This window comes from Ascidiella aspersa, chromosome 3 (assembly GCF_963924565.1).
Source record: "Ascidiella aspersa chromosome 3, kaAscAspe10.2, whole genome shotgun sequence".
Lineage (NCBI taxonomy): Eukaryota > Metazoa > Chordata > Ascidiacea > Phlebobranchia > Ascidiidae > Ascidiella > Ascidiella aspersa.
The window spans coordinates 1,016,268-1,041,908 of record NC_139449.1 but is presented as its reverse complement, the minus strand read 5'-3'; the positions used below and the strand labels follow the sequence as shown (position 1 = coordinate 1,041,908).

General features: G+C 34.7%; 1 protein-coding gene across 1 annotated transcript; it reads left to right on the top strand.

Moving 5' to 3' along the window:
- Positions 1-5,271: 5,271 nt before the first annotated feature.
- Positions 5,272-25,521, top strand: LOC146158001 (fibroblast growth factor receptor homolog 2-like). The gene is made up of 17 exons (XM_083383622.1): positions 5,272-5,367; positions 8,617-8,725; positions 9,735-9,928; positions 10,801-10,975; positions 11,395-11,591; positions 12,608-12,719; positions 13,427-13,530; positions 14,355-14,489; positions 14,974-15,044; positions 15,633-15,751; positions 16,687-16,801; positions 18,818-19,028; positions 19,357-19,482; positions 20,741-20,808; positions 21,872-22,009; positions 24,579-24,678; positions 24,955-25,521. The coding sequence occupies exons 1-17, from the start codon at positions 5,314-5,316 to the stop codon at positions 25,519-25,521; spliced, it is 2,595 nt and encodes an 864-aa protein (XP_083239748.1). The 5' UTR covers positions 5,272-5,313.
- Positions 25,522-25,641: the final 120 nt, after the last annotated feature.

The following is a 25,641-nucleotide window of genomic DNA, read 5'->3' as shown; positions in this document are numbered from 1 at the left end:
ATTTCAACAGATGTTCGATTTTGTAAATTGACAGATTCCAGAAGCTGTTCTTTTCATGGAGCAATTGAGTTTTGAATAGTTAGAATGTTCCTCGTGATAAAAAGGTTTAGAACTGCTTGTCTATAAGGTTGAATCCACCATTTCGTTGGTTAAAGACAGACTCTGACTTAAAATTAGACCAAAAAGCAATTTGGGTTTTATCAAAAAAGTTGATCTATGTTATTTTTAGTCTCTCAGTCAGTTGAAAGAAACTGAATTATTATTTCTTTATAAGCTGGAATAATAGTCTTTGTTTGAAACGACTTTTTTGGGATTATCAAATTCTTTAAAACTAGAAATTAAGCTAGAACTACATTTAATTAATTTACCCCTTAGATATCCCAATTTTAATTATAATCCAACGTTGGAGCATAATGGTTGGAGGTTGTAATAAGAAACCTAGTTAAGAATAGTAAAGCCTACAAAGAAGTAGCATTTTAAACGTTTCGACTATGTTGAAAATGAATTATGAGTTATTCGAATCCTTCAAAATGATATATTTACTTCTGTATGGACTTTAATATTCCTACATCGTGGACCTATAGAATAACATTTAATTAATTTACCCTTAGATATCCCAATTGAAATTCCAGTTCAATACAAAAAGTCGGAATAAACCCAGTAGTCCAAGTGTAGTAGTGAAGCTTTATTCGAAAAGTACATAAAAAAGTACGTTTAACTACAACCTCTAACCAATAAGTTTGAAACCTACGCCTTTAAAGTCCAAATTAATGTAGAGTTGGTATTGTCGAATTTTTAAAAAACTAGAAATTAAAGCAGACTTTTATATTTCTTCTTCGTAATACTGCAATAATATTTAATTAATTTACTTCTTAGATAACCCAATTTAAATTCCACTCCAATATAAAGAGCCGTAATATTCCCAGTGGTCCAAGTGTAGTAGTGGAGCAAAACATTCAAATTGCTACTTACTTCTGTATGGGCTTAAATATTCATTTTAAGTCTAACTACAAACTCCAAACAATATGTTCGAAATTACAGACTTTAATGTAAAATTAATTAGATTTGCCTTGTTGAATACAAATTAAGTCGAAATTATTTAGATTACCCAATTTAAATTCCAATCGCATTTGAAAAGCAGTAATGAACGCAGTGGTCCAAGTGTTACATTTAATGAATGTACGCCCGTGACATTCCTAACTACAGAGTCGCTAATTTGAATTGTCATGAAACTTAAAAATTCGCTATTTACCCAGTGTTCCAACATTGTAGCTGCAGTTGCATTAGTGAGGTCGTGTCAACCTCGCACACGGGAAGCTCTTTCGTTTCCTCTTAAACAAACCGAAGGAAATTCGCGGAAAACAACAAAAGTTTCGCGCGTGCTCCATTGTGAGTTAACAATCGCAGTTGGCAGAACGCCTTATATATTTGTGGAACGATTGTGGCGTGATTATGACGAGACAATGGAAAAAGCTTGTGTTTTATTTATATTTTTTCAAGGCCTTCTTTTATTAGAAAGGAATTATAAACTTGTATTTTTTTAGATTGGTTTTTAAAAGCTCGTAATTTTAGGATGAACGTTTTAAAATCTGTGCATTTTTAAAAGAGTAATTCAAAAAGCTTAAATTTTTATTAGAGTTGGTTTTAAACAATTTATTTTTATTAAAACCGTTTCAAAGGCGTAGAAAAAATGAATCTTTGGTTAGGGTGGCTTCTGCGTTTTTATCAGAATTGTTTTTAAGTTATTAGAAGAAACTTTACCTGTTTTGTGAACGATAGTCTGTTCCTTTTTCTAGCAAGTATAATGTTGCTAAAGAAAGAAAAAAGAGTTGGTCAGTCTTTTTCTACTTTATGTTTTTTCGCTAAAACTTTGTGTTATTTTTTATTTAAACTTCACCTGTTTTACAAAAGATAATAACTTTATTTTTAGTAAAATATTAAAGAAAAGGCTTATTTAGGAGCTCCCCTTAGCCCTACATAATGTGACGACTTGAGTGAACAAATTATTAGGACTTAAGTGCACTTAAGTAACTGTTTTGACTTAAGATTTTCGGACAAACGATTGCATGCACTTCGACTTAAGTCAAATAACTTGGGTTTAAATCAATTGGTTTCATGACTTTTTTTTCAATAAAATTGTATTTGTTTCTCGATTTATTTGATTTTGAAATTGATTATCAAGCTACATCACAGGTCCGTGCGCAGTGTACCTAAATGATAAACACGTTTTTTAGTAAACTAACGTGTTGTAGTTTTCACAAAAGTTTGTCGAAAATTTTTATAAAATATTAACGAATAATTTTCACAAAAACTTGATTAAAAGTTTTACGAAGATTTGGCAAAAAGGTTTCACAAAAATATGACGAAAAGTTTTTAAAAAAATTAACAAAAATTTTCAAAAAAAATTTGACAAAACGTTTTTACAAAAACTTAACAAAAATTTTTTGAAAAAGATTTGACGAAAATTTTAACAAAAATTTGACGAACGTCGAGCAAGTGTTTGCAGCTGTTGTGAGGTCGGTTGTGTTGTAGTAGCGATTGGTTTTCGGCGAGGCAGCGGCGAATTCGTGAAAGGGAAACGATTGTGCTTTGCTGAGCGCGATCAGGAAACAAGTTAATTCGACACCGTCGGTTCAGGGGGGAGGGGGGAACGTGTGGCGCTTGTAGTGACCTGCGTAAGCTGCAGCATTTGTGGAGAAATTAGCATATTTTTACTGAGGCGTTTTTCGTAGCTGTGAACATTAAACAATAATTTATTTTTACCTGTATAAATATTTATTTTTTAATCTTTTTTAAGCGGTTTTACGTTGCCGTGAATTATAAAGGCTAAGTGAATTTTGTGGAGAAACTATCGGATTTTTTTTTACCGACGCAAGGCAGTTTTTTTTGAGGTGTGAATATTAAGCAATAATTTATTTAACTCTGCAAAAATAACACAGCAGTGTTAAAACATATGTTTTTAGTTTTTTAGCTATGAATATTACACCTTAGGAACAAGTTAACTTGACACCAGCGATAGCAGGGGGTTGGGCGTCTTAATGAGGAGGTTGTTTTAGGTGTGAACATTAACCCATAATTTATTTTCAAAAATGTAAACATAAATTATGGATGCAAACATTTTTTTTTTACTTTTTTGAAACAGTTTATGTAGCTGTGAATTTTGGCGTGAGCTGCAACATTTGTGGAGAGACTATCGCGTTTGTTCTACTTTTTAACATTGTAAAAACTAACAGGATATTTTTTTAGTATTTTGAGGTGTTTGTTTCTAGCTGTGAACAACACTAGAATTGAGTTGAAGTGTAAAAAGTAGGGCACGTGTGTAGTGACCTGCGTAAGCTGCAACATTTCTGGAAAAACTGTAACGCTTTTCTACTTTTAGGTGGTTTTATGAATATTAAACGCTAGGATTTTTTTAACTATGTAAAAATAAATTAACATGGTTATTTTTTTTAGCTGTGAACTTTCAACGCTAGGACTAAGTTTCGAAGTGTAAAAGGTATAATTCCTTAGTATGTGTTTCCACAACAGAATCTTGCCCTCCAACAGAACACATAATGCTGACGATAAAAGTTCTAAATTTTTATAATAGCTTGAGAATCGCACCGCTTCGAACAACAACCAGTCAACAAGGTCTAAAACAATATATGTTTTACCTATTTTAAGGTGTTTTATGTAAGCGTGTACGTTAAACGCTAGAAATAATTCTAACAATGTTAATTTGTAGTTTTTAGTTCGTCCGAAAATCAAGGTCATGAAGTATATTTGCCTTATGAATCGACCTCTCTCGTTTAATGATGAAAAATATGAACAAATATTTAAGGTTCATAATTATCCAATACTTTGGTTAAATTCAAACCAACGCTTCAGCTGATTAGTTAAAACAGATTACACTTGGTTTGTGTCAAAATATCTTCGTCCAGTTAAATTAAGAATAAAGCAATAAGTTCAAAGATTTCAACTAAGACCTGAAAGTTTTTATTAGCATAAATCGTCGTATTGTTTATTTGAAACGTACAAGGAAAATAGAATTTGTTTCTTTGAGTTTAGACTTGTCTTAAAATACCCCGCTTTAAAGTAGTGGTTCTCAAACTTATTTAGCTTGCGGAGATGAAAAACCAAAACAAGCACCGCACATTTTATACAAAAGATCATATATTTGTTTTTCATATTATTTGTTTATCTCTAGTGAATATTAAACATCCAAGTTTCCCAGGCTTGCTTGCATATTGCATATTTTTGTAATGCGAATACTTTTTTACAAAATTAAACATTCTAAATTTGCGACAAATTTGAAATTTTTTGCCACACATATTTTGAAATCGCTGCCTTAAATGAGATGTTAATTTGGCGAAATTTTAGTAAGTTCTCGAAGTCGAAGTGGTGTGACACTTGTATGCAAATCAGCCTGCATTTGCAGCTTTCAGCAAAGCAAAAGCAGCAGCAGCGGATGCGCGCGAAACCGCAATCCATTCCGCTGCGGGATTTTCAGCTTTAAAGCAGGACTAAGCTATTATTTTTGACAGTAGTAGATAATAAGAAAAAATGCAAAATATGGAGTACATCGAGTAATACATTGTGATTCCTTTTTAAGGAAAGTTTTAACAAGCTTGTTTTAAAATACTGATATAAGCGTAGAAAATATAAAGGTTCCCTTAAAAGTGGAATTTATTCAATTGTCTTTGTAGCATAATGGTTAGAGGTTGTAGTTAGACGTAGAATAAATATTAAAGCCCATACAGAAGTAGGAATCATTTTGTGAAAGTTTCGAATACCTCTGATGTTGTAAATGAATAAATATTTATTGGAAACGTTCAAAATGATATTTACTTCTGCACGGGCTTTGATATTCTTGATATGCAATTGAATATTTTAAAATTGCGATAAAAAAATCAAGAGCGGCGGGTCGCATAAGTTGTTTGGTGTGCTTCTCGTTAAAAAGGCAAGGTAAAAGCAGGAGCGAGTTAAAATGCTACCACGTGGTTGCGTGGACCAATGCTCAGAGCGCGCTTGGATTTAACTCTTGGGCGAGTTTAAAAAACACTAAAATACTATTGTTGAAATGGAGTTGTGGACCTCTACTCTAAACTAGTCAAATTTGCAGAATTTTTAAATTTAAAAGTATATTTAAATTATACAGTAAAAATGTCTTGTTTAGATTTTCCTGCAGAAATTAGGAAGAATTTTAGCTCATGTAGATATTTGACAGGATTCTTATATTTGGTGATGTCGTAAGTTTTCGTGCCCCTACCATGGATTAGTAGCCACGCAAGTCGAACATCAAGCACAAGAGCATGTGTCCAAAACAGTAAAAGAATGAAAAATGGAAAGACAAGCGACGAAAGAATAAACTTTTACATTTTCTTGCTGGTGAGTCGTAAAAAAAATAAAAAAAAATATTTTCGGAACACGTCTTTTGAAATATTTTTTTGTTTGATTTGGTATGTTTTGGACCGATTTTTGTCCAGAGTTTTATAGAAAAAGTATAAATCGTATATTTTTTTGTTTAGAACATAGTGCAGAGTGATTTGTAGATGCAGTTTTATAGGTTTAAAGTCTACCTCTTTATTGGCCTTCAATTTTGGGCAAAGACATAAAATCACGGCGCCTTCTTGAGTTTAAATTAAACACAAACTTGCGATCTGGAGATCAGCAAAACGGTTACCAAATTACATTTCAACTAATCGATTATGGCTGTTGAAATATTTTTCCAATTTTTTTTTTTTTTTTTTTATTAGGAAAATTGTCAGATATATTTAAAAATTTTCAAATTTTCATTTTTCTGGATATCATCATACCAATTGTGCCTCTTCGGCCATTAATTATTATTGAGTTTTTACGACAAATGTAAGTCGAACCAATAGTGCTACAATCCGACAATATCAATGACTATTTTCATTTAGTTTGTGGGAGCGCATAAATATCTAAGAGTAAACGTTTTATCTTTTTAAATGAAATAAAGTTATATGATCCAAAGATTGATTGAACTGTGTAGTGCTAAAGATTTGAAATTGAAGTAAAAAAATATAACGGTACTCAATAAAGTGTTTTTCAACTTTGCAGAAAGCGTTCGTATAAAATATTAGTAGTGTTTTCTCACTTATTTAAACTGCAAAAAATGTTGATTTCTTTCAAAAAATTGTTGTATTCGGTTTCAAGCAGACAGTATTAAAATAAATTAGATCGGGCGCTGATTTAGTAACAAATCCCATACAGAAGTGGAAGCATTTTGTAAACGTTTCGATAAATCTTAGAATAATGGCTGGAGATTGTAGTTAGACGTAGAATGAATATCAAAGCTCATACAGAAGTGAAAGCGTTTTGGACGTTTCGAATAAATTATTATTCAAAATAAAAATAAATAAAGAGTGATCCGAAATGTTCACAAAATAAAACCTACTTCTGTATTGACTTTGATGTTCTTATTACATCTTACTACACCCTCCAACCTCTATACACCAATGGTGCTTATTTGTTCAGTGTGATAAACACCGATTTCGCTACGAGATTACCAAATAAATTGCCGCGCTGTAGTTGGGATGTTGACATTCTGTGAATTCGCTCACCAACTTTAGGGCGGGGCAAATGTTTACTACAACCCACCGAATCTCACTATCAAAACAACCTTGGGTGAACTCTGCCGTGTGATTGGTCAGTATCAAGTCACGTGACACTAGCCCACGTTTTGGAACAAGTCAAGGTTAAAGTCTTTGTAATCAAAAATATATTTTAGGCTGATGTGTATGATTATGCGAAAAAGTATATTTTGATAAAATACAGGTTGATGTTGAAGTTTCACTAATATTGACATTTTGATGTTTTACCATCTAAAATGTTAAACATTCACAATATTTAGTTTAAACACAGATAACATTGTTTAATCTAAACTCCCATCATTATAATAAATCTAAGAGTCAACCGCTACTCAAATTTTGTTATTTATCAAACATTATAACAATTACATTTATACATATCTTTTAGTACTTACCTCCTATTGTATTATATTGGAATTCGATTGACACAGTAAATTCCAAAGTTAGGTTCGCTGAATATTTGGGTCCAACGTTAGGTAATCATTGCAGGTTAAGAATTAGTTCGGGGCCGGAGAGTAGAAAGTTTGTAGTCTTTAACCGAAACCATATTTAGTTAAAAGAATGGCCTTTAATCACTTTTATTATGTTTTTTTACGGTACATTGGTATTTATGTATTGGCTTTTTTCTTTCTGAGTTATGTTATTGCAACGGACAGCGAATCACCAAAATATCGTAAGGTAGTCTGTCACGTAAGACTCTCTAAAAATTTGAAAACTACTGAAATATCTTTATGTGAAAAAAATCATTTATCCACAAGCAGCAGCTTTGGTTAATCAAACAAGATAATAACCAAAATGTGTTTTACCATCACTTAGAGATCCTAATGTTCCTTTTATTAGGGCATATTGAATATAAATGGCCAGTACGAGGAATTGTCAAAAAAAAGTCAACTTTCAATTTAACAATACGAATTTTGTTTAACTTTGTAAGGTTAATATCAAGACTATTTTTAAAATATAGGTTTGAAAACCATTGCTGTGGTTCTAATATGGAACGCAAAAGATTGCGTTATATACAAATGCACCAGCAGCAGTTTGCCAGATGTGTTTAGCGCGAGCGTATCAGGAAGTGCGCACTCAAACTCGATCTATAACAAGGTTTTAATGTCAGTGATACGATTCCCCGACTGAACACATAGATCATCAGGCGATAATGTGTTGTTGCTGCCATCCACAATAATCTGGCTCCAACAAAACAGTTTGCAAACCTACAAATATTTCCAGTACAACTGTCCAACGGCATTCCTCGCGAATATTGAGGGTTAGTGGTTACGTCACACATGACGTCATACATGTATCAGGACCTATTATAAATATAATGACGTCACGTAAGTGTTATGACGTCATACAAGTATCTTGACCTCTTACTGAGTTTCATGCTTTGATTGCAGGTTTGGAGTTAGGTGATTCTGTGAACTTAAGCTATCGAGTCGCGCTTAATATGAACAGGTTTAAGTTCACAATAATTAAGGCGAAGAAAACAAAGCGTCATATATTTATTTCGTCGCGCCACCGTTTCCACAATACATATTCACATATTGATCTGCCAAATTTCTTTGTTGGCGACTAAGCATACCAACAAAGAATTTAATCAAAATTCGTGTCTTACGCAATAAATACTCATTACTCGCTTTAACAACTTGGTTTGCTTCAAAAAAATAACACATATCAGGGTTTTAAGGATATTTTTGGCGAACCTGAAGCTATCGGGATCCGATTCTAAATCCAAAACTAATTGCCGAAGTCTTTTGCTCCATATGCAGTTACATTTAAACAACTTTACAAGCGTTTCGACATTTTAGTTAAACTTAACCCGTGTTCGGTTTTACAGGTTTGGATGCTCTTGAAACTAAGGGTGGTAATCTTTTACTGTGGGTCGATAAATAAACAAATACCGTATTTATTACGAAAAAGCTAATGTATATTAATTAAATTCGAAATTATTTAGTACGGACAATAATGCGAACCCCTCATTTTGAATCTAGCTTAACCCACCGTTACATAACACCGAGTTATTTCTGCACAGGTCTGGATGCTCTTGCTCAACCTAAACATGATCGAATCACGAAAATCGCGTCGAAACCGTTGTGACGTCACAAGAAGAACGCATCGTCATAATGGCGTCGTGGAGGAAGGTGACTCAGCGTTTACACTTTGAAAATGAATGACTTGATTTGGATCTGATAACCACATTCCCTAGGCAGTGTTTCTCAAACTTTGGTTGTGGGATAGTTTAAAGGCGTCCTTTGTTATTGTACAGACCAGTGGTTCTTAACCAGGGTTCGATCTAACCTTTGGGGTTCAACGCAGCTGTTTCACGGGTTCGGCGAGAACTCCCTCTGAAACATAAATGCTGTTATTTCAAGCTAATTCGATCTCTTTTGCGTGCCAAGGTGTTATGTAACGTTATAAATTGAAAGTTTGGCCAATTTAACCTTTATAAATCCAAGTTTATAATTTAAATATGCCCAGTTTCAGCTGCTAGGAGGAAGCAACGAATACTGAGCGAAAATTTGGGTTCGACGAACGCTTGTAGAATAACATAGGGGTTGGACAGGTTGCCAAAGGTTAAGGACCATTGGTATAGACTGGCGAAATAATTTTTCGTATTTAATTGTGTTGATATAACAAATCTTTGTATGTGAACAGTAAGCGAGTATAAGGGATGAACTGAATGTTTGAAACTGTTATACTTTTATATTTTTTAAATTTTCGCAGTTATAAACAATAGAAGGTCTGTCATTTTGGAGCATAGTGGCTGGAGGTTGTAGTTGGACGTAGAATGAATATCAAAGCCCATACAGAAGTAGTATCATTTTGAACGTTTTGAATAAACCTTTATAGACGACCAGTCGACTATGTTGGAAACGAATAAAGAGGTGTTCGAAACCTGCACAAAAGGATAACTACTTCTGTATTGGGTTTTATATTCTTACTACATCCAACTGCAACCTCCAGCCATTATGCCCTAATTTTTATTCATTAGATTTTGAAATTTCGAAAAAAAAAAAAAAAAGAAAAAAAAAAAAAGGTTTAAAATGATACTTACTTCTGTATGGTCCGCCATTATTTTATGGAAACATAGGGGTTCGCAAGGTGAAAACGTTTATGCTCACGACAGTAACGACTTTGAATTTACTGAAGGTGGTTTCTGGGAATGGCGGAGCAACCCCGAATACATTGTAGAGGCTCGACTGAGGTCAAGGGTCAGGTTCAGCTGTCAATCACTTCGATATTTGCAATATGACGACGATTTTCAGGAGAGGGACCTGCGAGCACCCCCTCTAGTGGTGAGATGGACCAAGTACGACCGCGTCATTAATTTCGAGCGGAAAAAGGTTTGTGGAAATTAATTATTAATGTCGTCGAGATGCGCGTTTTTGCGATTGTTTGAAAGAAAAAGTAAAATTGTGTACCAAAGTGGAAATTGACTTGACTCCAATTATACTTCAAATGTCAGCGTTAAACGTTTATGGTGGAAAGTTGACAAATTTGCAAATATATACTTAAACACTTAAACATTTAAAGTATAATAGCAGCTATGTGACCACAAGTGTCGATTTTTTTATCCAAGGTTTGATATCACAGCAAATCTCTTTAAAACGACATAAATACTTGGGTTCACCAACGCATATTTGTAATATTTAAAAAGTGGAATTAATTTGGAAATATTTTATTTAAAAAAAAACGCTTTACCAGTCGATGTATTTAGAATCACATTACAACATTTTTGGGACCTAAAGCAACACGTTATTTAAGTCAACTTGCTTTCTAACGTAATTTTTCAAACCGACCCTTTTCCATACAACAGAACGTTTCTTATTCAGAAAAAGACCAGAACCCCTGCGTTAAGCTCTTCTGAAAACTGTTTAAATGTTTATTTTTCTCTTTACTTTTTAAATGCTTATTTTTCTCTTAACTTTTTAAATGCTTATTTTTCAGTATGTGCGCACATTTTAAAAACCCTTCAAAATGTGCTCACATTTCTAAAGAAAAATGTGCCTGATTTTTGAGATAGGTTATGCGGGCACAAGTCCAGCTCCAACTCTAACTCTAACTCTAACTCAAGGCATTTAAAATTGTGCGCACATTCTACAAAACAACGCCCACGTCCCCTGTTGTCGGTGGAGACGGCATGAAAATGAGTCGACATGAGCTTAAATATCCAACCAAGCTAACCGAAAGTCTTGACTCGTTGTTCGATCCACAGTTCAGAAGGTTCAAGTTATCGGGATGTCAGAAGAGACCGATCCTCGTTGGATCTCAACTCAGCATCCGGAGGTTGAGGATGGAAGATAGCGGACTCTTCTCATGCCAAGTGATGCGGAACGATACAGGGAAGATTGTGGCGCAAAGGATATTTGCACTCATGGTCACAAATTCGGGTAAGAGATTATTGTCAGCTTTCTGCAAAAATGGAAATTCAAGAAAAAAACTTAAGAGAATCAAGAGATTAGTTATTATTTTTTTTAAATAGCTGTTTTACATTAAATTTTGAATTTTCGTATTTTGGCTCTCATGGTAACGAATTCGCGTTGGATTCCATATTTTGAATACGTCAAAAAAATAAAAAAATAAAAGTAAAAAAGATCAACAAATAAATGATTTATTTGCTCAAAAATCTGCTTTTTGATATATGCATATGTATATATTGTTGACCGTTAATATTTTCTCTCATATTAAAATTAGCATTTTTTTCTCCTTCTTTGAATTAGCTATCTAGAGTAATTACTTTTATATCAGTGTCTCAATTGGTCCTGCAATAACTTTGACGGATAAATATTCAAAGCAAATATATTTTCAGCTTCGGTGAGTCCCCCTGTGAAGAAGTTCATTTTCGACGACCTGAGCTCGCTGTCCCTAGCAACCACCGTCAGCTGTGGTAGCAACCGAACAAAGAGGGTCAACTTGTCATGTGACTACTTCTGGTCAGGTATTGATGACGTCAATGTAACCTGGGGCAACGGGAGGGCGATGGAAGGTCGGATAAATGAGAAGGAGGTAAGTTGGTCGTGAAATCCGAGGGTTGCTGGGTCAAATCCCTCTAGGCAATTGATGTTTTTTTCTCTATCATTAAAATACTTGTTCTTGGTTCGATTCCCTCCTAAACTTCTATGTTTCTGGAAATCATTTTACACTTTTAACAAAAATATTAAAGCCATAATATTCGATAAAATCGACATTTCGCAATTTACAGACGATTCAGCAATACCTCATGCAATCATCAGTTTAAAAATCAAGTGAAGATGAAAACGATAAAACATAATGAATCGTCTGTAAATTGCAAAATGTCGATTTTATCGAATATTATGGCTTTGATATTTTTATTGAAACTCCTAAAAAAATCCGTGTATTGTGTTCCAAATTTTACAGTTTTAATTTGAAATGTCAGGTATTTTGTACGTTGCTGTTATACTCGATATTTTGGTTAAATAGTACGGCTGCCAAATCCGATAGAAAATGAAGTGATTAATATGGCCAGATCAGAAAATCTGGTCTATTTGAACAAAGGTTATTTTTTAGCTTATTTAGCTAAAACTTTCTTTAGATTTTGGACTTTCAGTTATCTTTTTTATAGATTTACCTTTTTCTGAAAAAAAGGCAATCAGAAATAACAAAGAAGTTAATTGAGATGGCACGGTTGCTTCACTTCATTATATTCGCTTTTTTGCTTGGGTTTGGGGTAAAAACTTTGTAATACTTTATCTTAAACAGCTTCAGACCGAGATTTTAAACCAAATCAGACCGCGGATTTAGGATGTTGGTTTGAAGGGTATGAGAAAAAATGTTCTAGGATGACGTCACAAGTTACGTCAAAGCGTGACGTCACAAGTTGCTTTAAAGCGTTACGTCACAAGTTACGCCATAAATACAAATGGTCGCTTAATTTACTTGAAGTAGGCTACTTTGTTTCAAAAACAGCAATTCTTGTTCGCTCAACAGACTTCTTCGAATGGTCTCCTCATCCATTTAAAGTACTTTGTATTTAAAACACTTAATTTTCTTTCACTCAACAGACTTCAGTTCCTTGCGAAGCAGCAACCTACACGTGTTCTGTGGGGAATCCCCTGGGTGGATTCAACCAAACTTTCGTCATCGATGGACCAGAACCAGAAACCAGCAAACATGGTTAGAACATTTAGTTGTTATTACCTGCTACCTGCAACATTCCGACACTAAACTCATACTTTCTGTACCAGACTTAAATAATTAGATATATGGCAGAATTTTTAATTAGAATAAAATTTGAAATAACTAAAAAAAGTTAAATTTAAGTAAGGCCGTATCGCGTATGAATCTGTTTCTTGTTATGATTTGTGTATTTTAATTTTATCGCGAACAGAAAATAAACAATACCTACTTACCTATTTACTTATTTACTTATTCACTTATCCACTTACTTATAAGCAGTCAATTTTGTTTAAATGGCAATTGTGGATGACAAATATGTGCTAATCTTGGCAAACTTTGGCGTAGTCTATGCTTTTCGGTAAATTCAATTCGGGTTTATAGTGAAAATGCTACTGTAAACATTAATTCATTTTCTTCTTCCGATGAAAATGCGGTTGGCTATGCAGAATTTTTAGAACTAAAATTCCACACGAGACATACAGTTAGTTTAGAATTAGAAAGTACCGCATTTCGCCCTAATCATTAATGTGGCAGCTACAATTATCTGGTTAGTTGCACAAGCCTGTTTCGTTCTTTTCTTGTGCATGGAGACTCACAGTGTTGGTAGTTTTGTAATTTTTTCAGCCACGTAACGTTTCACACTGCGGTTATAATAAGCTCTGCAACAAATCGGTTATTTTCGATTTAAAGTGAAAAGATTGTAGCCTTGGGTTTCAGAGCTTGGCACGTGACCTTAATTCCCGCCCTTGCGTTCGCAACGACCCTTTCCCTCATCGGATTTTGCAGAGCTATCTCGATCAAGAGAAAGGTAAAAAAATGATTATTTTTCTAACAAAAAAGCATAATATACATAACCTAAATAATTTGACTTTAATTAATTATTGGCATAAATAAGTGGATGTTTATGAAAATGAAGGTAAACTTGTATTGCTTAGTTTTAATTATTTTAGTATTTGGGAGAAACATGGTACATTTTAACTTTTTGTAAACTAAGGGCAAGAATTACATCTTGTCTGTTTAAATAGATTAGCCTAACTTTTCTAACTTTTCTTGTTGGTGGCTAAACGCTAATTGTTTAAACCATGTTCGTAGCCTATACTTTACTAGGTATATTATCATTGGTTGCTAAACTACTGCAAAAACGTTCATTGGTGATATAAAATCCCGTTAAAATTTGTTTTTCTTATATTTACAAAATGTTAATTTCCATAAGAATATGCAAGTATTGATTTTTTTTATTTCAGTGAAAAAAAAGGTTTATGATTAAAAAGTTGAATTTAAAAAAAAGGAAACTTTTATTTACAAACAACTGCAAGCAAAGATAAATTTATCATCAAAATTTAAACAGTCAAAGTTTGCAAATTAAGTCCCGTTTACACTAAAGCTGCGCTGAGCTGAGCAAAGCGTAATTTGCATTTAAATTCTATTGTGGCGAGCGTTTCACGCTTTGCTAAACTCAAGCCCCGTGCTGCTGAAAAAAGAAGCTTTGGAGCGATTTTCACGCTTTGCTCGACTGGCATCGAAGCGTTAAAGTTATTTTGCCTTGTTAGTAGTACACACGCAATTTCATGTCCAGCTCAGCTCAGTGCAGCTGTAGTGTAAACGGCCTTTCTACATTTTATTTTAATGTAGAAAAAACTCCAGCATCTTGGAAACGGGATGTTCTTGGTTGATGAGGATGAAAGGTCGCAACATCCGGACTTTATTGTGGCCGTGGATGGGATTGACGAGGAGGAGTTGAAAGAAGAAGCTACAAACTACTTCCATGTGAGCAAACAACATATTACTATATAACACAAACTTTCCAGCTAACTTACAAATTAAATATTTAAATATGTTTAACAGACTTTTAGAAGGGGTGGGCAATTGTTTGTGACAGTGTACCGCATAAGAATAAGAAACGTCCTGGAGGTGTGGGTTGAACCCATATTATAAAGTGTGTCTTTTATAAAAAAAACTGTAAATATTCTTGTTTTAACAAGCTGATAAGTTTGCAAATTGGGTTGACTTGTGCAATGATTTTAATAAAATAGTTATTTAAAACAAGAAAAAAGCGTAAAAGTTTATGTTTCATTTAAAAAAACTTGAAAGTTCCTGCGGGCCTTACTTCACTCAAAGACCACTCTATATTCCATTTGAGTCCAACGGCTGTTGTGGTTATCTCATTTCCCACCCGGAACTTTTTATGGCTCAAACACATTGAAATTTCGTCTTATTAATTTCTGCTGCTAATCTCTGTTTCTCTGTACAGGACACAAGTTATTCAAGCGTATCGCGAGAGGTCATTGACCTTGTGAAGACCAAAGAGGTCAGCCGAGACAGGTGAGTTAAAAGGTCGCCGAAGCTGACTTCAGGGGTGTGGAGACAATAATAATAGCACGTGGTAACCTTAACAGAGTTTGAAACCCATTAGGTTATAGGTGTGATTGAACAATGTAGACAATGTATTGAAAATACAATGTTTATAATATAGTCACATTGTAAAAGTTGTGATCGTCTATTATTGCTGTTTTTTAGAATTTAAATTGTACCTTTTTTTTAATCATTACGAACGTGGATAGTTATGTAACAGTTCTCTGTGGGTGTAGCAGGTTTTCTCGGGACAGAATCGGTTGTAACAGTTCGACATTTTTATAGGTTTAATACTTCATCTTTGATATGTGTAGGTTACTTCCTGGCTTTAACCTCATCAATCAATTATAATCAGTACGAAAAGTAGGTTTAGCGTTGTTTTGTCGAAAATAGAATAGGTTTGAACTGTTTCATGGCCCCAATGCTACATATCAACTTTATTCTGTACAGGTTGGTTTCCGGCCTAGCTTTATTAAAATGAGTATAAGAAAAATAGCCAAAAAATTATTCCAGCCGCACAAATTCAGCAAAAAACAGTTTTTATATCGACTTTATTAGGTTGGTTCCCGGCTGGCGCCGCAACTTACTTGGGAGCGGATACTTCGGACACGTTTACAAAGGTTTCCTCACAACTGGATCGCTCAACGAGAAACCAGTGGCAGTGAAAGTGCTCAGAGGTAAGCTAACTATGTCTGTAAGCATTCGCGCAGTTACAGGGCACATTGATCCGCACGACGTTTCTGCAAAATTTCGTACCATCCAACGGGTTGCAAAACACTAATATATGTTTACTGGAATCAGCTAATTTCAAAATCGCTTAGGACTTAGCATGTTGTGATTAGAGTTCCTCTTATTTACGGATTTTTTCACCCCCGAGAAACGGGATTAAAAAATTAAAAATTCTCGGGAATCCCGACTAAATTATTTAACTTTTCGCGCCTAATTACGTTATTATGACGTTTAAAACTTTTTTGTTTTAGCTCCAAACATGTTAGAAATTTGGAAAGCACACTTTGAAATAAAAGGAGAAGCGATAGCGTATGTCTGCTGATATAATGTTTGACTAACTGTGGTTTCTGGAGACGAAAAATCTACTAAAATGCTAATAAGTTCGACATTTTGTAACATTTTTTATGGACAAACTTGCAAAGAGCCGTATTCAGAAAAAGACGCTCCGCGTGGGTATTTTCTGTTTAATGCAGAGTGCAGAAATACATGCGCCTTTCAGTAAAACAACGTAAAAGTCTTTTGTAACATTTTGAAATATAAAGGCGGAAACGTGACTTTTACAATTGATGTCATTGAGATCAATTAAAACACTAATTAATTATAGTATATCGCTTCTAGTTTAAAGTTTCCCACTTTATATTTATTTTACGTAAAGTTAAAACAATATATGGTTTAATGTTTTTTTCCGGCTTAGCTCATTTATCTCGCAGTTGCTTAAAAATAAAGCAACAATAAGGCCTATAAAAAAAAACTCGCAAGCATTGCAAAAGAAATATAGGTACAACTAAAAACATTGGAACTCGCTTTGCCCAACAGTTGTAAAAAAAGATTAAGAAACACTAATCCAACTTAACGCAAGCCTCCCCCTAAATATTGTTCCCAGATGGATTTCGAGCAGGGGACTTCATGGCTTTTGTTGAAGAAGCTAAAACATTGATCAAGGCAGAATACCACGACAATGTGATCTCGTTGGTTGGAACTTGTCTGATCGACGTTTTGTCAGAGGTTTGCACTTTTTGTTGTTTTATGTTGTTCTGAATACTTTATTTTACGAAACGTTTCGGTATTTTTAAATGTCCAGAGGCGAGGATGAGTTAAAATGGTCAGATTATTATCTTTAACAATAGAAAGTTCGTTTTTTGTCTGAGATTTTCACTTTGCTGTTGTTTTTATATTGTTCGGAATACTTCGGTGCACTATGCACTATGCACGTACCGGTAATGTAGTTGATAATGAATTTTAAAGCCACCAGTTTGAATAAATCGACATTAACTTGATTAGGAAGCTCTGATAGATGATGTCGATTTACTCGATCTTTTTGGCTTTAATGTTCGGCATACTTTATCTGACAACGTTTTAATACTTTTATATGTCCAGAGGCGAAGCTAATGAAAAGAACTTAGTTTAAATTAACTGGAAAAAAGCGGAATAATATTCTCAGCGAAACGCTCAAAAATGTTAAGAGATGACGTCGCAATGTTACGTCATAAAAAACAACCTTAGAAAACCTAAGTTTGTCGTTCGATGGAGATCATCAATATGCGACTGAAATCATTGCTTAAATACATTCAAGGAAATAGCGGGATGGCCTGTTTAAAGGCATTTGGTAAACAAAAAAAGAGAGAAAACCTTTAGAGGGACACCATTCCAGACAACCCAGGCTTAGTTTCACCACTAGTGTACACAGAAGTCTAATTGTGACACCCACTTACCTGAATAAGCTACCTAGCTTAAGCATTTGCGCCAAACAAAAACTTGAATTTCCCAAAAAATACATTTTGGTGCACAACTGAAAACCGCGATTTCGCTTTTCAGCTGAAAAATGTGAATCTGCTTAAAACTCAAAAACACCACTTAGATATTACGTACATTGCGCTTGATGTGCGTAGTTTCCAGAAGGTGCATTTACGTCACAGTGTGTTACCGACGTGTTCAAGCAAATTGTTTGCGTAAATGTCAGAAACCTCTGTAATGAACTCGAACAACTTTTGACCTTTTCCTCCAACCAACAACATCCAGCCGCGTCGAACTAGTTTATCATCGCTTTAACAACGTTCAGTTCGAAATATGAAAATATTTTGGACGGCATAAAAACATGGAACATTTCATAATGTTTTAAAATTTTACAGAAAATTTTGGCTTTCAAGAAAAATATTTCGTACAAAATCCTACTTAAAACAGAGCATTTAACAAACTCTTTCTTTGATTTCTGCAATCAATGTAAACGATTAACAAACCATGCAGTTTAGGCCAACAAAATGGTGCATATTAACTGGTTTCAAAATTTGTTCACTTTTTGTACAATGTGTTCGCCTACTCATTGGTTTTAAATTGGTCCAGGTGGAATTTTTATTGGTTCACAGAGCTTCTTATAAATACGTGAAAGTTTTCTAAAAATACATCAAAGTGTGTTTTGAAATTTCTATCTGTTACTACAGAATATATATTTCATTATTTAAGGACTCATAGTTCATATAGTTATACATAGTTGAATTTGAAAGAATAAGAAATAAAAAATTGCAACGCCTGATTGTATGTCTAACTGACGTAACAATCATGTTTACTCGGTTGTCGGCCTCTGATCATTTTTGGCCCATTTTTAACCGACTCCCCAGCCTTGGTAGAAATGGCCACATAATTGAATCTACTAAAGTATGATAATTAATATTACCAGTGGCACTGAACACAACTTAAATTTTAGTAGATAATTTCCAATCATGTACTTTTGATGGAAGATTTGTATGACAACCCTAATGAGTGGATTGCTACATACCCACCGTATTTTAGTTTCTTGAATTGGTGAAGTACAGACTGTAGAGTCGGAGCCAGACTCAGGACTCGACGAAATCGCTCATTTAATCGGAGTCCGACTCGGGTGTATTTTTTCTGCTTGAGTCGGGCTTTAAGCCATTTTTAACCCAGCCCTGGTAGAAATGGCAATACAGTTTTATCTATAAAAGTATGATCATTTATTACGAACAGCGACATAAACACTACTTAACTTACCCGCAGAGAAACAGTTGTTCTCACCAGCAAGCCCCACTTCTGTTGCTTGAGCTAGCTGAGGGAGGCAACCTTAGAACCTTGCTCCTCAACCACAAAGCTCGCACACAAAACCTCCAGGAGTGTTCACATCTGGAAGATCAGGACTTCCTCGGGCCAGAGAAGCTGCTCTCGTTTTCGTTGCAAGTGTCACTCGGGATGGAACATCTTTCTGAGAGGAAGGTGCGTTTGAAACTGTTGTCAACTTATTCAAAGCCTAGTACTTAAGTGAGTTTCGAACTCACACCCGTCGGAATACGCGACCAATGTTTTGTAAAACCATACCACATGGGAACACTAAACACGGATCTGTTCATAATCTTCAGTAGAAAAAGAGTGGCCCAAATAAACTAAGGATGGCATAAGCACTTGCCGAAACGTATGTAAATAAAAGAATGAGTCTTTTATCATTTATTTGGGCCACTCTCTTTTTCTACTGAACATACTAAAAGGTTTAACCGCATATTTTACATATTATATAACTATAGGAATTTAAAATACGTTTTTCTAGATTTTACATCGGGACCTTGCGGCGCGTAACATTCTGCTGACCAAGAATCAAGTGATTAAGATTGGAGACTTTGGACTTTCAAAGCAAATGGACGGGAAGCGGTATTACCGGGCTTGTACTAGATGGGTGAGTTGACTACATTCATGAGATACCCGGATAGGGCTATAGTACATCATATATGTATTGCCGACTACTGATTGTACTGTTAGCTTTCTCAGTTTAATCCATCGCGGAAGGTCGCAGAATAGAGCGGATATAGTAGTTTTGGCCTTGGCGAGAGACAGTGCGGTCTTTGGGTAAGGCACTAGATACAAAGTATATTAGCAAGCACGGGAAGAAATATAGAAAAGAGTAGGAATATCGTTTGGCTGATAAAGTTACCACAAGACAGAGGTACAGGGTCGCCAGTCTGAAAAGGCAAAACCCAGGACATTATGATGACTGGTTGAATAACCTTTTATAAAGGGCCTAATATTGCACTAATAAAACGTCGCTTCAAAGTATTCCAATTTTTCCCTGTAAACTGGATAAGTAAAAATTTCCTAACTTACACAAAGTTTATAACTGAAATACCAAACTTGCGCGGGAACATCTTGGCGTATGGCAAACCTACAATCTGGTCTTAAAAAAAGATCCTTATTTTGACGAGATTAGGTGTTAAAATTACGTTTATAGTTTTTCTAATTCAATAATGCAGTTAATAATTCACTGGAATAAATCTGAAGCCTTACCGGCACCAGCTTTAAGATTGGATTTAACGTCACTGTTACTCTTGTTTTTTTAATTACTTGAGTAGCAGTTTAACGATTTGCTTGATTAGGATATTTTTAGGGAGAGGTTAAAATTAGAAGTGTCCCCATTGGAGGGACTTAATTAGGTCAAACGTTTGGGGAAAGACTCATGTTACACGGTACAAATTAGGAATCGCAGTTCTTTTTATCCTGAGTGTTTTAAACACTAGAAAACTTATTATAAGGTAAATTTTTGAGTACTTGTATTTTAAGAAACTCTTTTAATAGCTTTGTTTATGCACATTTTAACATTCAAGTGCATTATTTTTTAATTGTTTGTTATAAGAAAAATTGTGATAAACGTTTTGTGATTTTTTGTTACACTTAAAATTGCTCAAAAATATTTACAACGCTTTCACTATTTCGAGCATTTCAAGTTATTTTAGATCGAAAAAAGTTGGAAGGGTATTTGTGTTATATTTATACTTGTTTCTTGCTGTTTTATACAATTACTCATCTTTAAAGTTTAATAGCGTTCTGCGAACTTTTTGTAAAAAAAATATTCAAAACAAACCTAAAAATAACTTTTTTACATTTGGAATTCAATAAAAGCTGTTTTGCGTCAATTTTGTAAAAATATTCTTGTTTTTCAGGAGAAGCCAGCCAAGTGGACTTCCCCCGAAGCGCTACTCCACGACAAGTACACCGTCGAGTCTGACGTGTAAGTATGACGTCATCCACTCAGAGCATTACGTCATCAATTCAGAGTGGGACTTATCTGCGTTTAAGGTGTTTCAGTGTGATTAAGTGGATCTGATAGATCTCACAGCCTCCTAAATAAACTACTAACAGTGAAGAAAAACTATTTACTGAAATTGAGGGTACACTATCCACGGATTTGTAATATAACTTAATAATAAATCTTAAAAACAATTAGGTCGAGTAAAAAAAATCATCATCTTAAAAAAGGCGTATCGATAAACACTTTATCATCATCAGTTTGAATTGGTGAACTTCAGAACTTCTTACTGATGATGATTCAATTGCGTATTAAAAGCCTCTCCAAGGCTCCGTTTCAACTGCTTTTAAAAGGGCAATTTGACTTTCTTGATCCGGTATTCGAATATGTTTTATGACTATTCGGGAATTGGCAAAGCTGTTGAATACTTGGATTTTTATATTTAATTTAATACAAGTAAACTCCTACTGTGTTTAACAGTGTTGTAATGGCAGCGCAGTAGTGCACTAAGGTCGCAGTTTTCAAATGACTTGACTTAACTCAAGTCTTTTTGAGAAATGACTTGACTTGACTTAGGTCGTTTTCGACAACGGACTCGGGTTAAAATGGAGTGTTTTTATTGATGATTTTTTTGTAAACTTTGGTTATTCATCTTAATGTCATACATAAAATATTTGCTTGCTATATGTTGCGCTTTTGTTACTTTTTAGTCGAGATATTGCTTGTCATCGTACACCTTTGCCAGTTTCAACAGATTAATTTGTATCTTTTGTGACAAAAACGTGACTTGAAGTTGACTTGCTCTAATTATTATTACTGGACTTGTTTGGACTTGGTTATTTTACAGATCACTTAATTTGGACTTAATTCATTTAAAAATAACTTATTTTCCAACACTGGTGTTTAAAATAACACTCTCTCTAACTAAATGTTGGTCAACTTTCTGGTGCTTAGATGGTTTTCTTATATCAGTAGACTCCTATTGTGTTTAAAAGCACACTGATCACCACTAAGTGCAGATATTTCTTAACTTCCCTGTGTTCAGATGGTCGTTCGGCGTTCTTCTGTGGGAGATCTACTCTCTAGGTGACGAGCCTTACCCTGAGGTCTCACCCAAGCAACTATACGATTACTTGTCATACGGGGGAAGGCTACCTAGACCTAAGCTGGCATCCAACAAGATGTAAGTAACATTGTAACGTTTTAACTTTGTTTTGAGGCTTTTAAAAACCTCTTTAGTTTGGATCAGGGGTTCTTAAACTGGGGTCAATGGACCCCTTGGTTTCCGTGAACTAACCTCAGGGGGTCCATGAAAGCCAAATTGAAATATTAGTGTATTGATTAAGTAAAGTAATTTATTAAAAAAATAGTTTAATTAAAAATAAAACGTTTTAGCACTGAATGTTTTTAGACTCCATTTCACAACATTTTTAGACCAAAATCAGCAAAAATTTATTTAATCTATTTGTACTGTGACGCCAAATTATGACGTCATTGTTAAATTTTTTGCCTACAGTGGTCCACGCGAGGTAATAATAAAAATTTTAGTGGTCCGCGGTAAAAAAATTTTTTTTTTTTTTTTAACCCCTGGTTTAGATGTAGTTTCAACGCAGAGTACTTTTAACTATTCGGTGGCATTGTTTTATTAATTTATATGCAAAGACCAATTTAGGCAATTGTGTAACACATTTATAACACATTCATAGTTCAGATAGGCGTTTTGAAACGCCATGATACTTTCTTGGCTTCCCTATATTATTTCTATGTGTTCAATGTAAAAGCCTCATTTAGACAATATATGGATTGTCACCTCTATTTTTTAATATTCTTATAATTTAGTTTAAATGACTACTTTTAAGTAACATTCCTGTTTTGCCCTTTTTCGATTTTTTGTTTTGTTTTACCGTCATATGTACTGTCTTTGCCAAACAGCGTGTTTAGCTCATTAGGTGTACTTATTATTGGTGCATAATTCTATTATTGGTGCATAACAGGTGTAAAAGTGACATCATTGGCGTGTTTTTGCACCTTGCATTCTATAAGAAGATTTTAACCAAGGTTATGACTAAAAATTGGTTTAAGAATATGATGTTCTAGTTTACCATCTGCAATTCGTAAGCTTAGTAATTTACAACTTATCTAACTTTGAACTACTAACAAAACCCATACCTTTTGGAGTTGGAGGTTGTAGTTAGGCGTAGAATAAATCTAAAAGCCCATAGGAAAGTAGGTTGTTTTTTGTTGATGTTTCGAATAAATCTTAATATGATGGAGGTTGTAGTTACAGTAAGAATATCAAAACCCATACATATGTAGGTATCAATTTAAACGTTTTCTAATATTAACATTTTTTATTTTTTGATGTTGTAAATGAATAAATATATATTCGAAACGTTCACAAATTGCTGCCTACTTCTGTATGGGCTTTGGTAATCTTACTACCCCTATATTCTATTTTAAAAGTTGAAAGAAATGTGGTTGTCCAAGTCATGTTATTAACCACGTGGTAAAGGTTCACATTTTGTAGGGCAGCCTAATCAGCAATGCAGTGTGCAAAGGGCTACATTGGCTGGTTGCAGGCGCCAGGCTTACACAGAAGCCCTTTCAACACTTGATTAATGCCGCAATCATGATTTGCAATATCAAATTACCTTTGGCTTGCGTTGATTTGACTTCGGTAGTATTCGACAAGCAATAATTAACGATATCCTGCTAATGATTATTCACTCTCCTAACCCAGCCTAGCTTAACAGCAGGCTTTCTGGCTTGCTCGCTTGCTTGTTTGTAAAACGAGCTATGGAAGGTAGCTACACTATGCACGGATCTGGAATTAACTTTTTAATAAATTTTAAAGCCAAAAAGTTGATATAAATCGAGAACACCTTGAATAAAATGTTTCGATACGAACTATTGTTATCTTTAGTTAATGTTACTTACATCAATCCAAACCTCACTTATAAAGGTGCAACTAAATTACTATCCTTTTAGACGTGAGGTTTAAACTTATTTCAGCCACATTAACTGAAGATGGTACAAGCTCGTATTGAAACGTCTTAATCAAGATGATGTTGATTTACTCGACCTTTTTGGCTTAGAAATTTATTATAAGCTTTGGAAGCATGAAGCTTTATAGAAACGCGCAGGTTTTATCCATTGTGCGCAGCAATGATAATTCACCAGGCAACAAAATGCCATAGTGTTTTTCCAATGGCGTTATTGTTTCACTTTGTAAAACTTGCATGTGAATCTTATAGCGTTTAATTTCTAACGTTCACTTGTAAATAAGGCGTTGGAAAAATCGCACCTGTAGATTAAATTGCATATTTAGAGATATTTTTTTATATTTAATATAGATCTTTTTCTATTAACTAAATGCAATGCTAGTAAACAATGTGCGCCACAATCTGCTTAATGACATGTTACTTTAATCGTCCACATAGTAGTTTAAAAAAAAAAATCATGCAAAAAAAAATTATAAAATTCGGGGTTACCAAAGATCTTTTTTAGTAAAAAAACATTCTCTAAAGCCAGGATTTATTGAATGAAATAATAAAAAAAATATTTTAGGGGTAAAAAGTCCCTTGACTCGAGCAATTGATGACTTGGACAGGGACTTGACTTGTTTTTTGACTTGACTTAAACTTAAGTTATTTTTCAAATAAGTTTAGGTCGTTTTAAATTGACCCGTTTACAACATTGCACTGTTCTAGCTCTTTGGGATTTGCAATTCAACAAAAGTTCAATATTTCCAGGTACGATGTTATGTTGCAGTGCTGGAGGTGGAGTCCACTGGAACGAACTTCATTCGCCAGTTTGACCGAGTTTTTTACTCGCTGTCAGAATACAAAAGAGGTAACACATCAATATTGTGTCGCTAATCTGAGTGCGAATAATTTAAAGTATACAATAAGACGCTGGATTTGTACTTGATTTTAAGGCTATTTATGCATCCATAATGTGCTCAAAATGTTAATGTTGTTAATAGCAATATACTATAGGTTAGAACCGTATGAAAATGTATAAAGTTGTATTTTGACTGGCGTGGGTATAGAAATACGTTACTGACTCATTTCCAATGTTCCCGTACAAACTTATAAAGTAAAGCTAAATTATATGTAATTTCTTCAGGATATGATGTTGGGAGACCGTGATGACGTAATACCCCCCTGCATCGATGCCCCCCCATCGCCCACTACTAGCGGCGCACCGTACTTCGCACAGGACCGTGGGATCTTTTTGCGCGATTCTCTCCAAATTAACCCGGAAAACTACTTACCGGGGTTCTTTGCACTGGGGGAATTCCCCCCTCGTATCTGCCGGCCCATTCACAAAACCCCTCACTTTTGTGACGTCATAACGTCGCCTAGTTACGAGCAAAAAACAAACGCTTTTCGCAAAACGAATTTGCGCCTTACTCTAGCGCCCCCCTACGTCGGAAGGCTTCGGCTCGGGAGCGCGAACATTCCCGAACGCTTTCGCGCCGACTCGGGAAACTTCGCGGACGTTGACACGCTGGTGTTCGAGAATCAGACCTACGTTACCAAATCGAGTCGTCATAGCGTGACGTCATCGAGTGGGAAGGTCTCGAGCTCGACTTTCACGACCGGAAGTCCTACTACGTCATCGTCGTCTACTTCCGGTGATGACGACAGCGGTTTTGCGAAGGAGTTTTACTGCGAAGAGCTCACTGTGTAAAAGTTCGGAACTTTTGCGGAAAAAATGCCATTTTTTACTTTTATTTTTTGAATCGCAGCGCAACAATAAAATATAAATACGACGAGGTTTCTTCATTTGAAGCTTTTCTTTTTTAATTTT